This window comes from Thunnus albacares, chromosome 24, assembly GCF_914725855.1.
Source record: "Thunnus albacares chromosome 24, fThuAlb1.1, whole genome shotgun sequence".
In the NCBI taxonomy this organism is placed as follows: domain Eukaryota; kingdom Metazoa; phylum Chordata; class Actinopteri; order Scombriformes; family Scombridae; genus Thunnus; species Thunnus albacares.
The window spans coordinates 16,478,923-16,501,695 of record NC_058129.1 but is presented as its reverse complement, the minus strand read 5'-3'; the positions used below and the strand labels follow the sequence as shown (position 1 = coordinate 16,501,695).

At 39.1% G+C, this 22,773-nt stretch overlaps 2 protein-coding genes and 1 long non-coding RNA gene across 7 annotated transcripts; 2 read left to right on the top strand and 1 right to left on the bottom strand.

Moving 5' to 3' along the window:
• Positions 1 to 1,523: 1,523 nt before the first annotated feature.
• zgc:113142 (uncharacterized protein LOC503524 homolog) lies at positions 1,524 to 4,996 on the top strand. 5 transcript variants are annotated; one of them, XM_044345478.1, is made up of 5 exons: positions 1,524 to 1,757; positions 2,471 to 2,861; positions 3,366 to 3,518; positions 3,605 to 3,738; positions 4,124 to 4,996. In XM_044345478.1, the coding sequence occupies exons 1-5, from the start codon at positions 1,539 to 1,541 to the stop codon at positions 4,487 to 4,489; spliced, it is 1,263 nt and encodes a 420-aa protein (XP_044201413.1). In that variant the 5' UTR covers positions 1,524 to 1,538; the 3' UTR covers positions 4,490 to 4,996. The 5 variants fall into 5 exon arrangements, with proteins under 5 accessions (XP_044201413.1, XP_044201418.1, XP_044201414.1 ...); XM_044345483.1 differs by lacking the exon at positions 1,524 to 1,757 and adding an exon at positions 1,840 to 2,115; XM_044345479.1 differs by lacking the exon at positions 1,524 to 1,757 and adding an exon at positions 1,840 to 2,189.
• A 3,696-nt stretch (positions 4,997 to 8,692) lies between these two features.
• On the bottom strand, positions 8,693 to 12,941 carry LOC122976436 (neuronal acetylcholine receptor subunit alpha-2-like). The gene is made up of 4 exons (XM_044344918.1): positions 12,648 to 12,941; positions 10,602 to 11,104; positions 9,712 to 10,165; positions 8,693 to 9,600 (listed from the first exon to the last, which is right to left on the bottom strand). Exons 1-4 carry the CDS (start codon positions 12,837 to 12,839, stop codon positions 9,475 to 9,477), a joined length of 1,275 nt encoding a protein of 424 aa, XP_044200853.1. The 5' UTR covers positions 12,840 to 12,941; the 3' UTR covers positions 8,693 to 9,474.
• A 2,330-nt stretch (positions 12,942 to 15,271) lies between these two features.
• LOC122976437 lies at positions 15,272 to 16,477 on the top strand. Its single transcript, XR_006400933.1, has 3 exons — positions 15,272 to 15,614; positions 15,759 to 15,998; positions 16,118 to 16,477. It is a non-coding gene; the product is annotated as an uncharacterized LOC122976437 (long non-coding RNA).
• The last annotated feature ends 6,296 nt before the right edge of the window (positions 16,478 to 22,773 follow it).

Sequence of the window (22,773 nt, the reverse complement as noted above, 5' to 3'; positions counted from 1 at the left end):
TCTGACCGAACTTCCAACAATCTCACACTGCAAAGGTTTGAGAACACATTTCCTTACAGGGTACAACAATGGTCCAAGAGCCCTCTATCAGGCAAGTACTCCAGATCAAAGTGAAGCAGAACAGATTTAGTTTCATACTTTTCATTAACTAAGTTGTCAGACCTCTTCATTCTGTCTGTCACCCCTTTACACTCTTTAAATCTACTTGCATCCGCTCTGCGTGAGACTCCATCAACGACACCTTTTATTGGAGCTTTCCTGCTAAATGGAACATGGTACATATCCATCCCAGCACCCAACTGCAAGACTTTCAAGGCTTTTCCCATCTGTATCTTGGACATATACTCGACGACTATTAAGGCAGAGTGTTTTATGTCGATCAGTTGAACTTCGGCCACTTCATTCTTGCCACCGTGTGCTTTTCTGACAAAGCTCCACATCCAGCATTCAGCAAAATCCTCAGCTTCCGTTTATCCTTCCACCAAGCTCTTTCACTGCTCCCTCTGCTCTCTCTCAAACCAACAACTCTCCCCTTAAATAGGCCCTCCAATCTATCCCAGCAGATCCATGCTGTCCTTTTATCCCTTCCAAGGAGACTTAACAACCATTCACTTTTGGCTTCAGGTGACGACTGTAGTTACAACAATCAGGAGCAGTAACGAACCAAGTGATATCTACGACCTTGATAACGACCCCACAGAGGTTAAATACCTGGGACTCCCCAGTTAGACCTGAAGAAGTATCTTCAACTAAGAAGTCCAGTCGTCTTCAATTCAACCTTCCTTGGAGACTTATACTGCATTGCACATTTATCAAAGAACTTCAATACAAAGTCAAGAGTTTGTAGTTGTAGTTGCAATTAAATACAATATACTGTTAATGTGTCATTCAGTTATACTTGCAGATACTCACTGATAGGGAGGCCATTAAACACAGAAGCCAAAGCAGATAATTACGGGTGAAATCTTGGGTTGATGTGAACATTACAGTATGTATTATACTGCATGCATAAAATGCATGGCGCCCCAGCGGTTACATAATCCTGTTGACTTAATCTTCCTAAATTGGTAATTTCTGGATCTTGATAAGGCAACATAAGAGTCAAATTGTTATCATAAAACTGTGTGCTTTCTACTAGATTGGAAATTATATAAAGTGTGTCTAAAAGGGTTTCATAGTTAATTAGTAATAGAATAAGAGTCATAATTCATATAATCCTGTACTAATTCCTCTTTGAATAAACATTGCTAGGGACGTGCTCTTAAGTCATCAACAACAACACAGTTGATTTGCCTCTCAGTCGGCAGAGTCACATGAAAACCTGAAAGAATTGCGTGAAATTCACCCTGACACATCAGAAAGAAAACCCACCAGCCCTCATGATGAAGTGTTGTAAATAAGTATATAATGTGTGAGCTTGCTGGTAGACAGATAGTATTGGTGGGCCTCCACCATAAGGTCAGACAAACTCTTGACTTTGTATTGTTCCTTTGTTCCCTGGAAACAAAGGAGTTTGCTCACAGACTCCATTTCCACTGATGCCTTGCAATTTCGCACCTAGGGGCGAACCCAACAGGAAGTATCAGGCTCTCGTCTCTGATTGGCAGAGACGCATCAACAACACAGGGAGTCATGGCAACGGAGCCCTGACATCATTCCCCCTTTTAAACACGGGTCGGGAGCAAGTCTCGTCTACTTTCCGGTATTTTTGCTCAGGAGGAGGTTCGCCCTGTCTATCAGCCAGATCACCAACGAACGTGAGTAGTACACGTGTGCTTATTCCCCTTTTTCTTTGTTCTTTTGGAGCTTCTCCTCTCGCGGGACGAGACGAGACTTCGACCCGCGTTCTTCCGAACACCGTCATTAACGTTACCGGATCCGCGAGAGGCCGCTGTTTGCAACCCAGCACCCTCACTCTTACCTGTAGAGGGAAGAAAGGACTTTTCTTCACGGAGACGCGGATAACTTCTACAGGCCTAAACGCACTGGAAGCGTCTGACGCGCGCGTTTTGAATTAAATCAATTGTTTTCAATGGCCGAACACGCGCTAGAAGCGTTATGACGCGCGTCTAACCGCCCTGACGCGCCTACTTCGACCTTGTTTTGATTTAAAAGGTCAGCTACGTTTCCTCTCCGTGATTTTAACATCTGCTGTTGCCATGAGAAACCCCCGACGGTTATAAACAAAGGTAACCAGTTAACAGGAAAACCAGTTGATTTATAACACTGGTTCGCTTTGGAGAGCGACACAAGTAAGAGGTTGTCCAGAGGTTGGGCAGAGATAATATTAGTGTGTTTATGAGCTTAGTGCTTGTATTATTGTGTGTTTTAACGTTTGCTGCTGTATTTTTAAGTTGCTGCCTGTTAAGTTTTGTGTTTGTGCCACCGCGAGTGAAAAGCAAGTTGCTTAATCCATAATTACCTCTGATAATTATGAATTATAACTAATAACTCCTCTCAAACCCAACAGTATCCAGACACGGTGGTTCACAGACGCTTCGCCAGCATGAACACGCTTTTACTCATCGGCCAAATCATCGGCATCGCCCCTATCTCTGCTGTCCTGCTGTTTGTTATTGCCAAGTTGGTTTCCCGCCATCGCTGCAGCCCTGTGGAGGACGGGTCCGGCTACGCTGTGCTGATAACAGGCTGTGACAGCGGCTTTGGACACCAGCTGGCTCGGTGTTTGGACCAACAGGGGTTTGTGGTCTTTGCTGGGTGTTTGTCTCCAGAAGGAGCCGGGGCCCAGAGCCTGGTGAGGCAGAGCTCCAGTAATCTGAAAATCCTCAAGCTGGACGTCACCAGTGATGAAGATGTGCAGCAGGCGAAGAGGATGGTCCAAGACAACCTGCCAGAGAAAGGTAATGGTGCAGCAAAAATGACACAATTTAACTTGCATTCAGCTTTTATTGTGTGTGGAAGACAGAAGAAATGCAAGAAAGGACAAAAGTAGAAATACTCAGGGTCAATAATAAGTTAACATGTTAGTGAGTCAGAACTTATTTCATGATTTTTACTCTCAAATGTTCTTTCTAAGTCAAAATTATAGTATATACAGTATTTTTTGAGATAAGATGTGCTTATGTGGATAAAAAAGCCTGTTTACTTTGCAAATCAAGAAGTATTTAAAGTATGAACACAAGATATTGTCATATTCATGTCATCTCAAATATTCTCTTAACAAGAGAATGTCATGAAACAAAATGCACTGTATACAAATTAATTTATTTCACTCTATGTGCACTTTTTTAAACAGAAATAATCCATTAAATCCCTTCTGCACCTGTTTATCTCATATTTTTAGCTCTACAAAGATCTAATTACTGTGTGAAGCTTAATCAACTTGCTCTTTTTGTCATTGTCAGGCTTGTGGGCAGTGGTCAACAACGCTGGAATCTCAGACTGGGCAGAGATTGAATGGAGCACCTTTGAAGACTTCCGCAACATGGTCGACGTCAACCTGTTTGGCTGCATCAGGACCTCCGTCGCATTTCTACCTCTGGTTCGTGCTGCTAAAGGTAACGTAAAACCTCACATTCTTACTGCAGTGATGGTACAGTACGGGTATAAAATTAGTGTTTTCTATTTTTCCTCACTGCCGCAGGACGGATGGTTTATGTGTCGAGCATCTTCGCCTTCTTCAACTGCCTGAACATGGGAGCCTACAGTGTGTCGAAGAGAGGGCTGGAGGCGTTTGCCGATTGCTTGAGGGTTGAAATGGCCAGTTTTGGTGTGAAGGTACTGTTAAGTTGGAAAACAAAACCACACACATCATGTGACACTCCGGAGCATTGATGTGGAACATTGTGGGACGTCTGCGGTAGATAAAATGAAAGGAATTTCATGACGCCTGTGGGTAAAGAGGACGCAAACTAACTTTAAGAGTTTGCGGATGCCGAAGGGATCAAAGGAAGCAGTTTGATGGCTTTCATTTGGTGTGAACCCAACATGAGAGAGCATGAAGGGAATTAGTGTCTCATTATAGCCTATGGTGTTGTGTTGGGTGCTTTCCAGCCAGTGGTGCATTATCCTGTCTGTCAAATGTCTAGTCTGTGTTTTAGAAAGGAATAAAAGCACTTCGACTGAAGTTCAATGTTTAATTCAGCTTTCTTTCCACGTTCAGGTCAGCATCATCCAGCCGGGTAATTTCGGCCGAGCCACCAACATCCTGAGGATGAAAACCGCCTCGGACATCTGGGAGAAGTTAGATGACGAGCGCAAGCAAACGTTCAACCGGCAGTACATCGAGCTGGCCAGCGAGTACTTCGTGTCGTCGTGCAAGGCGGGATTCAAGGAGGCCGACATGGTCATCGATGCCATGATGCACGCGGTCACATCCGCTCAGCCTAAATCCAGATACCTGCTGGTCTCTGCGATGGATCGGTTTTTCTTCCAGCTCTTCCCCTTCCTCCCCACCGGTCTCACTGATGCTGTGTTCTCTCTCAGCCCCATGTACACTAAAAGAAAAGAAATGCTTTACTCGAAATAACTTTTATTGTTGTGGCCTGAGAAACATTTGGATATTTCTTTCCTTCTGTTTTATTCCCTAGTAAGTGTATAAAAACTGTTTCTTGTGATTTTATTATTTTATTATGTGTCTTGTTTGTTCTGCACTGGAATTCATTTTTGATTTTCATCATGTATCATTCTGGTGTGTTTAGTTCTTATCATTTATTCATTATCTGTTGTTGTTTTTGGAATAATGACAATGAAAATGTGCAAACATTAAAGGAGCTGCATCACTTCAGATCTTGGGACCAACACTAATGCCTTTTAGTCAAATATTAAATCCCTAAACAGGACTTTTTCAGATATCTGCAAAGATTGCACAGTGAAATGCAGTTGTAGCCTGCTCCATGTATTGTATGTCATTCATATGACATACTCATTACCTCATTAAGCCCCAGTAAATCCTGCAATGTATATCCGCCTTCTTGTTGCAGAAAAGCCTGTTTATTGATCATATAGTCTCTAGTAAAGTCTTATTGTAATTGCATTTGGGTCATTGTCCCTTGTTTGAATTGTGCCGCATGTAGATGATGTTATGATGCATATTTTTTCTTCTTTGCAGTAATATCTTGCAGCCTGTTTTTGGATTTAGTTTTATGCTGCGTACACATGAAAAGGGATGAATGGCAGATATGGAAGAGATTCCCATGTTAAAGGGGACGTATCGCGCACATTTCCAGGTCTGTATTTATATTCTGGAGATCTTCTGGAATATCTTTGCATGATTTACCGTTCAAAAAAACTCCTTATTTATCTCATACTAGCTCTTTATGCATCCTTCAGTTCAGCCTCTGTTTGAAACAGGCCGTTTTAGCTCCTGTCTCTTTAAAGCCTCCCTCCCGATGAGCCAGCTCTGTTCTGATTGGTCAGCTGTGGGAAGCTTCCTCCTGCTCTGGAGACTACGTAAACAAACAGTAGTAGTAAGATTTCACTTCTTTTTCTTGTTCTTCACTGGAAATGGAAAATACATACATACTAAATACATCCATACATGTTTGAGGCAGAATCTGATCCAAAATATGTGATTGGACAACCTGAACAACTCTTGGAACAACCTTATGCAGGACGTCAACCTGCACGAACGATTTGATGTCATCATGATGAGGAAGTAGAGGTAACATCTTAAACTGAGCGTTCTGATCAGGCTGAAGCTCTCGCTTTTGACTTGAAGGCTGCGTTTTTAAACACATTCACCTCAAGTTTTGGATATTGGACCATGTTTAACGTAGACATCCAACATTATAACAGTATAAAAATAACAGAAGATCACAAAAAGTGTAATATGTCCCCTGAAACAACTCCTAGGACAACTCAAGATGGTTGTATGATTACAGAGTTGGTCGAGTGAGAGTTCAACTACATGTGGTTTTATCCTGAACGACAGACTTTGGCTGACTTTCTTGACTTTCAGGCGTTTTCTGCACTATGAAGTCGGACGTAATGGAGCTTTAAGCAAAATTCTCACCTTTTCGAACTACAGCTTGGATGTTGACATGAATGCTGTTTACAAGTCGGAAACTGGAAAATTTGCTTTGCGATTGTTATGCAGCTGAATGTTAGATTTACGTCTGTGCTGAAGCATAAAAATGATACAATAACATGTTTTACAATAAAACAAGTGGGGAAATGCAGGAAAAAAGAGTTAAAAACTAATAATAGGAGCAAGATAAAAATGTGTTTTGACGGGAGATTTAAAAAGTCTTTGGACAAAGTCACCCTCATCGACTGCCAGATGATCTCAAGCAGTAATCAGGCTTGTAGGGAATCAGCAGTTCACAGATATAAGCAGCAAAAATAATCAATAAATTCTTAAAGTTCTAAAACTTTGTGGAAGTGTCACAGAGGTCAAGCATGAAAGAAATGACCTGATGTTGGTGATTCGCCTCCATTAATATAAAAAGCATTACATGATGGCTCCGAGTTACAAATATCACCAAGATTAGTGTCATACAACTGTAGGAAATTTTTTAAACATCCAGCATCGTGGGAGACACTGGAGGACATATAGCACCAGGATGTATTGAGACTTATTAGTGCGTAACATATCCTTGATAATAGAAGTCTATATTTATGTGTGTTTGGATGATACTGAATGCCCCAGGGGTGTAGAAATATTAAAACAAGTCTAGAGTCACATGTTAACTGTCCATTCATACTATTATTGCTTTCCTGTGCTGATCTATAAGATCATAAATCTTGTTTTCATGCCGGATGACTTGAGGAGTCTTTGCATTACATGCCTTGTGGCCTCGATGGCTTTCCCCCGTGTGACTGCTCGTCCTACTTGAATCTTGTGATTTTTGTTTTTCTAAAAATGTCAAAGTGAGCTGAGGACACAGTGTTTGTTCATTTGTTCATATGAGTTACTGTAACACCACGTTATGATAGTTTTCACTCTGCTGTTTTCTGTCTTACAAAGTTAAACAGTAACACAAAGTTTAAACTAATAGATAGTTACTGTAAATGAATAAATACTGAAGATATCAGTGTGAAACTGAAGACAAAAATTCTACTTTATTTAAGAATCTTTGAGTATCTTAAAAAAAACTCTATAAATATTATTATTGTTTCTTTTCCTGAGGCTTTGGTGTCAGTTAGGTAGCTTATTGTTAAGTCAACCAGCTGTTAGACGGAGACTATCATTTGCGTAATGTGTGACAATGCTGCACCCAGCTGGTAAGAACATGAATGACTTTTAATGCATGAGTGGCTACACCAAAATATCTGGACAAAATATTTTCTCCTATCTGGATGGATGGATAGCATTGCCATCCTGTTTGTCCACACTGTATTTCTGTACTCTTGTTATATTATCTGCTCAGGTTCTGTCTCTGATATTTCTGCTTCCATCCCAAAACAATGAGAGTGAATCAGGGTTTGTGTGTTGGTGCTTACAGCATTGAAAAATACAATTTATCAACAGCATTGTATATATTCTGGACCAGTCAGTGTTACTCTGGACAATCTAAAGAACAAAGATCTCTGCTGTCAAGTTGTGTCAACAGTTACAACAACTGTTCACAGTGATGTCTGTAGAAATACGTTTTCAATGTTGTGAGCGCCACAAACGAAACTCAGTTCACCTCATTGTATTTGGGTGCAGCAGCTAAAATCTGAGACAGATGCCTACAAAACTTGTACAAATAAAACCAAAACGAGCATGTAGATGTCACGAGAGGTGCAGTTAGATTTTTTTGTCTTTTTTGTAATTTACGTGAAGTGACCCTTTAAAGAAGACGTATAAAATGCTCTGCTTTGAATATTTGTGTCTGATACATTTGTCACACAAAACTTCAGTTAACTAGTTAAAAAAAATGAAAATGACATCTAGTGCTCATTAAAAAAAAAATCCAGAATCTATGAATATGTGAATATTTTTCAACTGGAAAGTCTGTTCTCAGTGTTTGTGCACTGGAGGCTTCAAGTTTCCACATCACACTTATATAAGTTGCACACTGGACCACAAATGGCTCCAAACTAGTCGTCAAATGTCACAAATCATGCTCGTAGGGTAAGCCTTAAATCCCTTAAACTTTCCACTTTGAGCAGATGAATGTGAAACCAGTCCTCTAGCGTCAAACTCTGCACAGACTTCATTCAAACATCGCAGTCAGGTAAGTGTATGGGGACTTTAAAGCAAACACAATGTGAGCAAAGTTAGTAGTTGGTGACAAGTACAATAATGTTTCCACTTCCCTTTTGATGTCCTATTTTGAGGAAATAATTTGTTCATAAAGCTTCAATAAAGGAAGTAAATTGCAGCTATAAGGAGCTGATTGCATCACTGGATGCTAAATAGACAAAGACTATTTCTGTACTGTTTTCACAAGGAGCTGAGCCAAGAAAATGTGCCCAATTGACACCTTTTTATTAGGATATCCCACATGTGATGATTTATTCTCAATTTTTACGTAACCTTTTAAATAAAAAGGCATTATAGCAGTGGGATTTGGTAACCATTTTTGAGAAAAGTGCTGCATTTCTGACCTGAATATATCATGTTGATAATGGAGAAGATATGATATTTAGGAGCTGAGAGGAGCCGTGATATCTCATGATTGACAGCTACTTTTATTAAGTATAATTAGCCAATCAGGGTCATAATAGTTATATATTTTAAAGGAATCTTTCCCCGATCATCCCTCCACATCTCCTTTCTTCTTCGTTTCTCTCTCATCTTTTCAATCGTCTTTGATAATCGGATGAGATGATTTCAAGTGTCACTGTGTGAGAACTGTAAGGCTCCGCAGACTCTGCAGCTGAGAGCTTCACAGTTGAAATTTTTCTCCTTCATGTGACATGAATCTGTTGTTTTCTACTCATTGTGAAAATCCAAAAAGCTACATAGAGTCTCATTTTTCCGAGACTGTTTCCTACCTCTGCTCTCACCTTGGTTTAGTAGCACTGAGACTAGTTACATCAGATGCTTGTGCTTGTTTTTTCAGTGTCAGTCTTCTTCGCACTCTTTGTCAGTTCTTTCATCCTCTCTCCTCCTCAGTGTATATTGGCTGATTGACTTTGATGGCAAAGAAAAACACACATTCTGCAACAAATGATTGTGCACAGTGTAAGACGGATTTAGGGGTTTTTCATCATTCCCGAAAAGCGTTTTTGGGTTCTAGTCTGCTTGTTTGAGCGTAGATTTGCATTCGAAGTGCAATTCAAAGAGCATATTCAAAATGGTAAAACGGTATTTTAGGAAGACGGTTCATTCTCATCGCCTTTTGGGTCATTCTTAACTTGGAAAACTTGGTTCTTCTCTGCAGTTTTGCAATTTTGAATCTCACTTTTACATCAGTTCCTTTATGTGTTGAGTATCACATTTGTGAAAAAAAAAAGATTGCAGGTAAATACATTCTTGATTTTTGTGTCTCTCTATCTTTACATACAAAACATGCGAACATGTTTGCTGAGAACAAACATAATTAATTGTTTTATTAATTCTTTCTGACATTTAACGTGTTTCTAAATCATCCCAGAGAGCCAGGGAGGCAGGAAGAGTCCGACTGTCCCCAGCAGACACACAATAATGAACATCCACAGGAAGATCCGGTCTACAACCATGGCTACATACTTCCAGTCCTCCTTCACCTGTAGAAACAAAACAGATCTCAAAAACAGTCCAAACTTCATCAGACAAGAGTTTTAATGTGTCATCACAAAAAAAAAAAAAAAAAAGATCTCTCTCAGGGGAGCACTCACTGAAAAGTCTGCGTCCTCTGCTCTCAGATGCTCTGCGATGTAGGTCACCCCCTCCAAGGCCGATACCACTGCAGGAGACAGAGCAGAGGCTAATGGGCTCTGGTTCGAACCATGCTCTAGAGAAGGGGTGTTCCAGTCCAAGCTGAATGTGGTAGGGTGTCTCTGTGGGAGGAGGGTGCAACCGAGCACTTGAGGCGAAGAAGAAATCCTCGACCGTCCTGGTATCCTCACCCCGAACCCCACTAAATCATCTGTGTTTGGGTAACTGTGAAGGTCGCAGTAGCGAATTTCATCTCTTGCATCCAGGGAGTCAAGCTGGTGGCTACTGTGGCAACGGTTGTCATCCTGGTAACCATGGAAATCGATGTCAGTCTCCTGAGTGATCCAGATAGAGGTGCTGTGGGAGGGACCTGGAGTCTGGACTGGGAGGAGTTTATCAGTCAGGTGGCGCCTCCTGACAAAACAAAGTGAGTTAGCAGAACGTTCAACTAGAGCTGGGTATCACTGGAACATTTTTGATACCAGTCCCAATTTAACACCTGAGTTTCTACGCCAAACCTTTTTTTCATTACCTTACTTTGGTATTGTTGTGTTTTTCTTCAAAATCCCTTTTTTATTTAACAAAAGAAGCCAAAGTTCTTAAAATTTAAATGTAAAATGCTTAAACACAAGCAGCCACACAAGAAGTTGTCCTCAAATAAGCAACAACCAAAAAAATTAAAACACATGGAGAAAAGTTTTTACCATGTTAGGACTAAACATAGTGTCCAAAAAATGTATTTGGTGTGTTTGCACAGGCAAAATATCGAAAACAAATCACATTTGGTTTTCAAAAACAGCAAACAAATGTTGACATACAGTAAACATGGAGGCCTTCGCTTTTTTCCCACCTTACAGGCCCAAGACCATGATGCGGACGCTTCATGCACAGCCAGCGTGGCACCGCCGACAGGAAGAGCCTCCGAACCCATCGAGGCATGGTGTGAGTCACCGACGACCTGTGGTGCACATTCAGCACGAACACGGTGATGACGATGGACAGGGTGACGAAAATCATGGTGAAGAGCAGGTACTCCCCGATCAACGGTATGACCAGCGATGTGGACGGGATGATCTCGGTGATGAGCAGCAGGAAGACGGTGAGCGACAGCAGCACGGAGATGCATAGCGTGATTTTCTCGCCGCAGTCCGACGGCAGGTAGAAGACCAGGACGGTCAGGCAGGAGATGAGGAGGCAGGGGATGATGAGGTTGATGGTGTAGAATAACGGGAGGCGGCGGATGATGAAGTAGTAGGTGATGTCGGGGTAGATTTCGTGGCAGCAGTCATATTTCTTGGTGTTGTAGGTGCCGACTGCGTTGACGATCGCCCACTCGCCACTCTCCCAGTAATCCTAAAGAGGAGATTGTTAAACATACAACTGTCAAACTGAGAGAAAGGGGATAAAACAGGACTAATGCTGCAATGTTTCTTGAGATGGTCACTGTGTCAGGTGATCAGAAAGAAGATCAAACAAAAACACAAACTAGTCTTTTTGTCTGGACGTCTTGAGGCATCACAGATGCTGCATCAGATGTCTTCTACTTGACGAACTACCTGGAATAAAACTAGCAATTGTCGTCCTTGATGCTCATTTTTTCCAATGCATCAAGTGTGTCAGGTCAGGCCATTCTTGAGCGAATATTGTGTAGTCTGATCCTGGTAAAAGAGTGTAAAACCGATGCTCATTTATAGAAAACCAAGTAGTGAGTTGAATAAAGGTCCTGAGTTTTGATTTTGATCCGTAGCAGCTGGGATGACGTAAATGTAGAAGTTATAGTGGATGGTATAATAGTGTTTGTCATGCTAACTTGCTTCCAATGACAATGTTAATATGCTGGTGATGTTATTGTCTTGGCACAAAGTACAGCTGAGGCTGATGGGAATGTAATTTTGCAGGTAATTGGTCATAAACCAAAGTATTGACCTTATGGTGGGTTTAAAGCAAAATTCAAGGATCCCCAAAAATATTACAATTCATTCTGATTGAACCATGAATGTCTGTAGCACTTTTCATAGCAATACTTGTGGAGATGCTTCACTCAAAACCAATTTTATGCCAATTGTGTCAATTGATATCAAGAAAATAATGTCAAGATATTTTCAAAAGGTGGCGCTAGAGTCACAGGGTCATTATGATACATCATCTGGGAAACATGAAATCAAATTTTGGTCCAATCCATCAAGTAGAAATGGAGATATTTCACTGGATTATTGAAACCTTTGACCTGCTGGCAGCACTAAATGAAAAGTCAGAGAATCACCAACGTTAATAGGATTCATCCTCTGGAAACACTAAATGTCCGTACCACCCGTAAAGCTACATAACTGGCTAAAAATGTCAAAGGATAAAACAATTCTGACCATCAGATAAAAAGGAAGAAATTCCAAATAAGTTTTAACAGTAAAGGAACCTAAAAGTTTTCTGGTGACAAGCAGAAAAAAATCAAGGATGTTTTGCTAAAAATGATAAAAACTAAAAACTTCATCAGACTAACTTAACTATGTTTAATTAAGTAAAGCCTTTTCAACTTGAGAAATTTCTGCAGGATTAGGCAGCTTCTCTCTTTAGCTGGTCTTGAAAAACTAATCTATGCATTTTGTTTTCTCCTGAACCGAATGCCGCAATGCAACAAGAAGCTGATAAATACCCCACTAATTAAAAAGTAAATAGCCAGAGTGTTTAGTTGGCATCCTTCTGCACATGTGAACCACAGATAAGGGGAGATAAAGAGGCAGAGCAAGCATTAGGTGGCAAATTGTAGGAGAACAGAGACGCCAATTGGCATGAACTCAAAATCAAAAGTGAGAGGGAGAAAGGAAGGATAGAGGACAACAAACAGAGGAGGAACAAGAACAGAAAAGGCGACGTGAGGACGAGAGAGATCCGTTCCCACCTTCAGGTCCACGGTGGTCTCAAAGGGCTCCAGGTCGATCTTAGCACGATCGTACGTCCAGGAGCCGAACTTCATCTTGCAGCTCTGCTGGTCGAAGGGGAAGAAGGTGACGTCGATGGAGCAGGAGGACTTGTAGATGGCCGGGGGCACCCAGCGGACGCGACCGGTGTGAAACAGTTGGGCCTTGGTCATGTGGGTGACGGCGAACTCTCCATCTGCACTGGAAAGAGAAGGAGATGAAGGGGTAAAGGCAAAGGTAAGAGACAAGGAAAAATGGGAAGAGAAAAAAGCAAAAAATAAGTAAAAGAAGGAAGGAAGGAGTGAAAATCCAGGATGAAAGTAAAGTCAGAGGGGAAAACAAGATTGAGAATTGATGAGAAAGAAAGAAGAAACACCAAAATTGAGTTATTTTTTTGGATAAAAACAGATCATTTTTCCTCTGAACTCAGCAGATGAAATGACTCCCGGGTTTCCGTCTGATTTTGTTTCAAAGTTAAATCAATAAACCTCAAGCTATGCCCGTTAACACAGGCAACTTTTAATAATTGATAACTGAATTTTAACGACAATGACGCTGTATCATGATGCAAGCTCATTTAACCTACACGCTGGGGGAGGAGAAAGTTTCCTCTACATCCAGACAAATTTCAGAAGTAATACTTCATCAGGCCCCGAGGGAGGAAACCAGACTTTGACTTAAACTGTATGATGCAACATCGCCGTACAGTCGCAACAGAATCGGGGTCATTTATTCAACAAGATCATTTGCATGTATCACCAATTGGTATGCAGGAATATGCAGAAATGCTGTGGTATCATCAAGCTGTTTGGCTCTATATACTGGCGAGCTCCTTATCCTCTTTCATCCTCCCTCATCCTCTTTTAAATCCCTCTTAAAAACATTTTTTATAAGTGTGCTTTCACAATGCTTGTGGTTTGAATTCATTTTCATCTTTTAAATCATTTCAATACACTACAAAGTCAAATCAAGTCAATTTTATTTATATAGCGACAAATCACAATAGAAGTTATCTCAGGGCACTTTACACACAGAGCAGGTCTAGACCGTACTCTTTAATTTACAGAGACCCAACATTCCCCCATCAGCGAGCACTTGGTGACAGCGGCAAGGAAAAACTCCCCTTTAATGGGAAGAAACCTCAAACAGAACCGGGCTCTAGGTGGGCGGCCATCAGCCTTGACCGGTCGGGTTGGGAGAGAAAGAGGAAGGGAGTGGGAGAGACACAGAGATGCACAGCAACAACAATAACAACTATAATAATAATAGAAATATGACTAATGATAACAGTAGGCATGAGCGATTGATTATTTTACTCATTGTGCTTCTATATTTCCTTCCTAATGTTGTATAATTTTTAAACTGTTCTCACCATTTGTTGTCTACCATTTTCATTTCGTCTTGTGAAGCACTTTGTGACCTTTCCTCCTTATATGCTCTTCAGCGGATGAGGACATTGTTATGGATCAAGCTGGTAATTGACCACTACAGATAATTTCCAGCTCCACCGACAGAAAGTTATTTCTGGTTAAGTACAGTGTGTGTGTCCTTGCGTTTCTGCTCCTGGATGTGTGTACACATTGAAAATATACATTTTATACCTGGAAAAATAGCAGTAATCTGTATTTTCTTAGTTGTGTCCATATATTTTTGCAAATCGTGTAATGGGTTTTAACACGGCTGTGTTTTTAAATGATGTCAGCTGATTAGTCAGTCTGGTTCCCCTCCAATAGGGTGCAAGTATGCTGCTTGTCACTGCCTGACATCAGTCGCATGAAATCCTGACTGTTAAGCCTGATGTGTGAGTTGCATCAGATCAGCTTCGAACACAGTGTATTAATTAATGTACAATTAATGTACAATTTCAGACACATTTTCAGATCATTAGACTAGGCCTATTTTGTAGCCTAACTGCGTTGAGAGTACGATATCAATTGTTAAACAAATAAAATCCTAAGTGCACCTCTTGGGGTGCCAACTTTTCCTCTATGCTATTTTTTTGTTATTTAGTAAACCTGTTGTTAGGGCGTCAACGTGATGTCTATTGCTTAGTTATAAATAATAACATACATAGGCTGATATTGCTTTTTGCAACTCATAAGTGCGTATGTCGGGGAATAATGGAGCTGGTCCAGATAAAACTTGCCAGGGCTGAATTACCGGTCCGACACTGGTGGCATGCAGCAGTGAGATTGCAGATTGCCCTTCCCTTTCAAGCATGTAAGAGAATCTATGGTGGCTGCAAAACTCGTGATAAACAGGAAAAAGGCCCTGTCTAGAGCCAGTGTTTGGTTTGTCTGTCTACTGTAGAAACATGGCGGTGCAACATGACGGGTTCTGTGGAAGAGGACCTGCTCCCTATGTAGATATAAAGCGCTCATTCTAAGGTAATGGAAACACAACAATTCTTATTTTCAGGTGATTATACAGTAATTAAAACATACTTATGAATATTTTATTCCATTTCTTTCAATATTTCTACCAAGTGATCACACTGATCCTTAGTGTAAAAGTAGAAATAAAGAGTGTTATACAACTGAAGCATACTGCATTTTTTTTGGTGTTAATGTGTGACTGTATGTTTACTTGTTGTACAGCACGATGTCGGGCACCCAGATGAGCTCAGAAGGAACTCTGATGGACGTCACGTTGTCAAAGTCGGAGGGACTCCACTGCAGTTTATAATCTGTCCATTCCTGTCAACACACACCGTTTTTAAGACAGTTTAAAACAACCACTTCACACACTAGAGAGGTCAAATTGAAAGATGATGAGTATCGGTACAAAAGGTTGACAATAAGCAACTTTATTTGAAAACTCTTGACAGTCAGTCTCTTCTCTACCTGTTTCAGCCACACGTTGGTCGTCATCATCTGATTTTTCTCGTCCTGTTTTGGAGCCAGAAATTGACAAAGACAGTCTGTGAGTGCTGTGTGTGGATGTTGGAAGTGAGTAAACTTTCAAACATTTTTTAGAAACAAAATATGTGTGAAAATGTTTCTGGAATTCTTAACACAAGGGAAATATTATCAGTTTTTGAAGGCATGTGCTCAGTTTTTTTGTCTGTGTGTGTTTCCCACCACGTCTATCAGCTGTGCGATGGAGAGGCCAAACTTGACGATGACCACGTCGGTGACGTTGCGCGCCGGACGCGACCACTTGTTGTAGCCCCCAAACAAACTCCTGAAGAGCTCGTCCTCAGTGTGGACACGAGTCCAGTCTTCAGCCAGCACTGACAGAGAGATGGAGAGGAGAGATTATTCCCAGCTCTCCAGGTTTTCTGACAGCCATCGCTCATCATCAGAGGATGAGATTTAATCTCAATTTAAAAGGTTAAATGAGCATTAATTGAGGCTGCATGTGGTAAAATATCCTCTTTCTCTGTTCACTGTTCTCTTTAAGACCAGCATCTCTCCCTCCCTGCCTCTCTCTCTTTCTCTCTCTCACACAGCTTTGAACTCTGGCAAGCAATCTGGCATCACCAGCAAGCAATTTAGGATTAGCCAGTGCAAGAAACAGTGAGCCAAGAGCACAAACTGTGCAAAATGTGTGTAATGCCAGTTTTTGTGATTATATTGGCTATTTATAACCGACAAAATGATGTTGCAGGTAAGGGTTTGCCAGCGGGGGAGAGACAGATGTGTTACCGTTTGTGTCCCAGGATTCAGACATGAGACGCTAAATGTCTGCAGAGTACTTTGTGGTTTTGTGATATTTATCCTGTTACTGTATCTCGTATTTACAACTAATAATTGTGGTTAAACTCGTCTGTTGTTGATACGCATCAGTTTCTGCTCAGCAAGACATTTTTAACAAATCCTCTGTGATTAAAATGCACTTCACCGTGTGGCATTCTCATTAAGTTTGCTTGTTTTTATGGAGTTGATTTTTGGTGGCATCAGCAGAACAGCAGCAGCATCACTACAGCTCATGCATATCTGATTTAATCTGTACAGGTGTGAAAATCTAACTTCAAGCATTTAAATGCTGACGACAGGAAGAGAATCATGTTTAAATCTGTGTATTATTCAGTTTGCAACATGGATACTTAACACCCTCTTAAAATGAGGCACAGTGTTAAAAGCGACACCTGAACTGAATTTGATTTCCTTTAAAACGGTTATACAGAGCTTTGGAATCATTTTTATAGAAATGTGTTGTAAAATAGTTTAAATTTTCCCGCATGGTCAAATCCAAGATGCATAAACTCTGCTCATCCTTACAATGGAATTTAAAATTTTAGGAAATTTGGTAAAAAATTTTGTCAAAATTTAAAGATGTGGTTCTTTTGGATCCAAATCCGTCCAAAATTTGGAACAGCAAACCAGATTACGTGAGATACTTGGATTAAAAACACTTTAACACTTTCTATTTAAAAGTGAAAAATTAAGAGTGTACTTGGTATTTCATTAAAAAAATACTACTTGTGATGAGTAATTCCTACTGCACATTAATTCTTTGTATTTATTGTATTTAATCTGACATTGAGACCTGAGAACATAAAACATTCATAATCACAGACACACGACCAGCAGAAACAACACGACTGAGGTCAGACAGTCACAATCAACAAAGGATCAATAAAAACAGTTACAAGCATCAAAAAAACATAAAATAATAACATTTTAAAATCTCCAAGTGGTGTAAAAGAATCTAAATGGAAATCATTTAAAAGGTGCTTTCTGCAGAGATTAGTGCATACAAATGAGATATCTGAGGTGAAGTAGTTATTAGATCACGTTTCTGTCATCTGCCAGACGTTAGAAGAGATCATGATAATAACAAAGACTTGCTGTGAAGGTTGTGACATGTAGATTCAATCCTCACAGCAGGTCTTTGTTGTTATCATGATTTTGGGCAACCAGGACCGCAATGGAAATAATTCATCCAGTGTCATCCCTCAGTTTCATGCCTAACATCTTCTTCTTTCTTTTATTTGGCTTCATATTTTTTGTATTTCTAGGTAGTTGGATTGAAAGTGTACATTTATTTTTTCTACATCAAACCAAATCAAGTTAATAGAATGAGAAAAAAACTATAATATTGTAAATTTAAGATGGATATTACAAGAATATGACAATTGGATTGCTATAGGAGATTGAAAATTGGCTTCAGGTCTATACTGAGCCCCTGTGTGATACTACAGGAGGTAAAAAAAGAGTTTAAATGTTAGAAAGTCAAGTCCCAAATATTAAAAAATCACTACAAAATGTTAAGTGTCAAAATCACTCTGTTAATGTTAAAAGAACAACATCATCATCATTTACCCATTTACAGCTGGCTTCATTAATATGACTATTGGATTCTTATAGGAGATTGTGAAATGCCTCCAGGTACCCATGAAATTTCTGAGTATTACACATGCATTAAAGTGATACCACAAAAGATGAAAGTAATTATAAACTAACTACAGTAACATTAGGGGATAAAAATGCCTCAGAATATCTACTGAGTGGCTGAACACCTCTGTTAAGTTTTGTATTACTATTATCAGCCTGTTTTTTTAGGATAAATCACATCAGTTAATTCCAGTAGAAGCTGTGAGATTTGTCCCCCTCACTCACCGCAGCTGATGAGGATCCAGCAGTAAAGCGCGGCGGTCGCTGAAGTCGGTGTCAGATCTATTTTAGGCTCCATTTGAAAAGAATAGAAACAGATTCTGCAGTTTGTGGGTGAAGCTGAAGCTCGAGGTGCCTCACAAGTGTTCAGCCTTTTGTTCTCCAAACAGTCTGTCCCGGTCGCTCTCACACAGCTGGATGAATCACAGCCACAACCTCCTGAACACTACATGTCATCAGGATGTGATCACATCACTGAGGTGTAATATTCCTTTTGAGGCTCAGTGATTCTTCCAATGGCATCTTCAAATCTTATAATATTTCTACAAAATTCTGATCACAAGTCTTTTTGTGGAAAAAATTCCAAACATTTTTGTGAAGTATTCAACAGTTTCTGGAGGATTTAGGTTCAACTTGATCCATTAACATCCTCCTGGATTAAAACAGTGCTTCTAAATCAATTGAAATGTAATAAAATCAGTTCATGCAGCTAGCTAGACCCTTTACTCAAGTAAAAATAGCAGTAAAACACAGTAAAATATATTATATATAAAGTATATTTCATTACCACGAGGGTGAAGTCAGGTAATGTGGGACATCAGGTAAAAAGGGACAAATAAGGTTTTTACATCATTTGCTCCTTAATATAAGCAGCCAATCACCAAACAAGTTATTGCATTGTTGCTGTAAATGTCCTTTGAAACAATCATTTTGAGTAGTCTGAGATAACTCGGGTGGGCGGAGCAAAGATTCAAAATATATCTGGTACCAGAACTTACAAAGCAGCCATGTTGATTTTCGCTTTTTGGTAATAAAACGATGAGGGTATAACATTAAAATGGTTGTAAGATGTTGCATTTTGTTATCAAAGTATTTTCACAATGCACTTTACTGCATGAAATACAATTGTTCTTAAATTAAGCTGAATTGTTTGGCGTCCCATTTTACCTTACCAGCTGTCCCATTTTATTTGAACATGTCATCTGAGGGAGGAAGGGGTTCTCGATTTTACTTGGCAACATATTTTCTTTATGTAAATATAACAGAGATCCATAACAGAAAAATTACCACTTAAGGTAATCTTCAGAATTTTAGGTGTTTTTTTTGTTTGGTAATCTACTAAAAAGTGTCCCACATTACTTGACTTCATCCTAAAGGTCGAGAATTCAAAATGTTCCTTAAAAGTACAGAAGTATCATTAACAAAAATGGAACTATCAACATATGATTATATTAATATTAGCTACTGATGTGTTCATGTGTTACTGTTGTAGTTGGGTTAGATGGAGCAGATTTGAACAATTTTATATACAGTTACATAGTTTAATCTATAATAACGCATCATATTTTATGTTTTGTTTGCATAATCCCAATTTGTAAAGTAACTTTTGCTGGTAGTATAAAAAATACAATATTTCCCTCTAGTGGAGTAGAAGTATAAAGTGACAAGTAAACTGCTCTTCTGGGGTAAACGTCCTCAGTTATGTTCCACCACTGCTGCCTGATGATGTGGTAACTAGTTACTGGAGTTGTTGTATCATTCATACTTTATATTATCAATGAGCCTTTGAATTCATTATGAGCAGGTAATAGACCCAATAAAATGTGATTTAATTTAGTATTCAAGACTTTTTGGACTCATCATCATCAAGTGTGGTACTTATGTCACTTGATAGGCAGATTTTCTCTCCGAAACTTATTTTGCATTTTTTGCTCATCAATTAGTATCAATCTGTCATTTTTTTCCAATGCTTTCACGCCTTTTTTCTGTTAAAATCTTATTTCAGAGTATAACAGTTTCACATGTATTATATATCAGCTTGTTCCAACTCTTTGATGTTTACACTGAATTAAATATTCAAGCCCAAGACGTTCTATTTTTGTGGCTGCATGAGTCCATCGGATTGAAATATCGCATTTGTCTTACACATCCTTTTATACACGTTTCCCCAAAATTGAACCTGACAGACTGGACATCTTTGAAAACAATCTAATTGAAGGTTAAATTAATGAAGAAATCATAAGGCATTACAATCTTTGGAAATTGTTACTTTTTTCCGGCATTTCTTTTAATTTTTGCTTTTTTTCTGGTGGAATGCTGGACACGTTCACTTTTTAACACCCCCCCCCCCCTCACCCATTTTACCCATTTTTTCTATTAACACCCCATAAAGGCAATTTCAAAAGCATAAAGATTTGAAGTTGTGTTTTTCCTTTTCTCAGGATCACAGTAGGATTATAACTGACTGAGGAGACCAAACACACACACACACACACACTCCACCAAGGTCGATAGTCCCTCTCTTACAGTCAGGCAGTGTGTGACCCCCTCTCTCTCTCTCTGGTTTGTATGTAAGTAGTATTTGGGGTGTGAATATATCATTAAAGTCAGACATGCCAAAGTGCTTGAATCAGCAGATTAAAGTGCTGATTTTAATATTAAGTGTTTCTGCATCTCTACACGCCTCCCTCACTGAGTGGAACTGACACCAGTCAGGGAGAAAAGTCAACTGGAAGAGCTGGAGGGACATAAATCTCAGGTTTGACTCACAAAGAGCTGCTGCAGAGGGACGAAGTATGAGTGTGTATTTATATAGTCGATACACAGCCTTTCTGGGGCTCTTATCATGAATATGTTTGTTTTGTTTGGAGACCACCTAACTATCTGTATGTCACATGACCGCACCAATTCAAAAAATGTGGAAGCCCATTTCCACTTACATCTAAATTACTTCCTTATCTCATGAATATTGACCAAATAAGTTAAATATTTGGATTACAATTTCATTATTTTGACTTAATAGCTCATAATTATGACTTAGTAAGTAAAATGTTTGACTTTTGTCTCATAATTCTGACTTAATAGCTCCTAATGTTGGCTAAGTCCACATTTTTTATCTCATAATTATGATGTAGGAAGTCAATATTTTGACTTAGTATCTCATAATTTTGACTTAATGTCTACTAATGTCGACTTTATAAGTCAACTTAACTTATAGTTTCATAATTTTGACTTACTTACTTATTTTTTTCTTTTCCTGGTGGATATTTGCTTCCATAAAAGGGGTTCTGGACCAGACACAACCTAAAAGAAGCAAGTCAAGAATTTGGCAACATACATATTGCATATGTTCTAAAATAATACTTTAAGAATTACACATGGAGCAAATTTGTGAACACATGACTCGTTTTCAGGGTTTTATTGAAAGCAAGTCAATGTTTCTATAACAGACTGAAAGTGTAAGTATCTGCTGAATTTGACCGTTACAGACTTACATTTATCTGGGCTGTGAAACAATCTGTTTTCACGCTGCTTGACTAATGAAGCTCGTTAGAATTCAAACATCCAGTTTACAGATTGGGCTGCAGGTCTAACACTGACAGTTAAAGAACAGGAGATAAAATGTTTTTTCATTTGCTTATTTTCTACAAAGTCAGTCCTGAAAACAGTCTGTGTATGTTACTGTTTAGTTTGGTTAGGTTTTCTTTGGTGTTTTTTAGGTGTAGGGAGGACAAACATGGTTTGACAGACAAAATAAATACTTTCTAGTGTTATAAAATAAGGATTCAGACTTGAGAACTGTAATCAATTCAGTTTCAAACGTGGCTTAAAATATCATTTAATACAAATGTTTAATCTCCTTTTTTCCCTTTTGTATCCCTCCAACCCCCTTTTATATATTACTATCTGCTATCTTTCTTCCATCCATATGTTTATTGATTTTTCTTTCTTTGTTTTCCTCTTCACAGTAAAATATTTAATATTCTTAGAATGCTAGAAGTATGAATACTATCATATGTAAACTTGTGCACGTCTACATTGTACATTCTTGCAATAAAGTTGTTTTTTTTTTAAATAATGAATACTTAATAAAAGTTATTTGTTGTTTGGTGACAACAATGTTTGTTGTTGATGTTTGATTAGAAATAAAAGCAAAAGTGACAATGCATTCAGAGCAAAAATGTGTGGACCGAATTCAGGACATTTCAGAGGACAAAGTTAATGAGTGGAAATCAGATGTAATTGTTTAATTGTTTAATGTATCTTTTTAAAGCCATATTTAGAGCCAATTGTTCAGTTCATATTGGGATTTAGCACAGAGGAAGCTTTACAATTTCTCTCCTCGTTGTGCAAATACTGTATAAACCTGATACAGTTGTTCCCCACAGTGGCACAGAATTGTATTTTATTATGTTTATATACACAACTTGTTATGAAATAGTGCAAGTCACGTATCTAATTACAGTAAAACTTGCATTATAGTATTTCTTAATGCTAAACAATTTCGCGCTACATCTTTTCTGAGTCTTCTCGGGTTCCGTCCATTCTGTCCAACAACAGCAGCTGAGCGATACCGAAGAACAGGAAAACAGTAAGATGTGTCACTCTGCTGCTACTTTGGCTTACATAGATGGATAGATAGATAGATAGATAGATAGATAGATAGATAGATAGATAGATAGATAGATAGATAGATAGATAGATAGATAGATAGATAGATAGAGAGAGAGATAGATAGATAGATAGAAAACTCAATATATTTTGGATA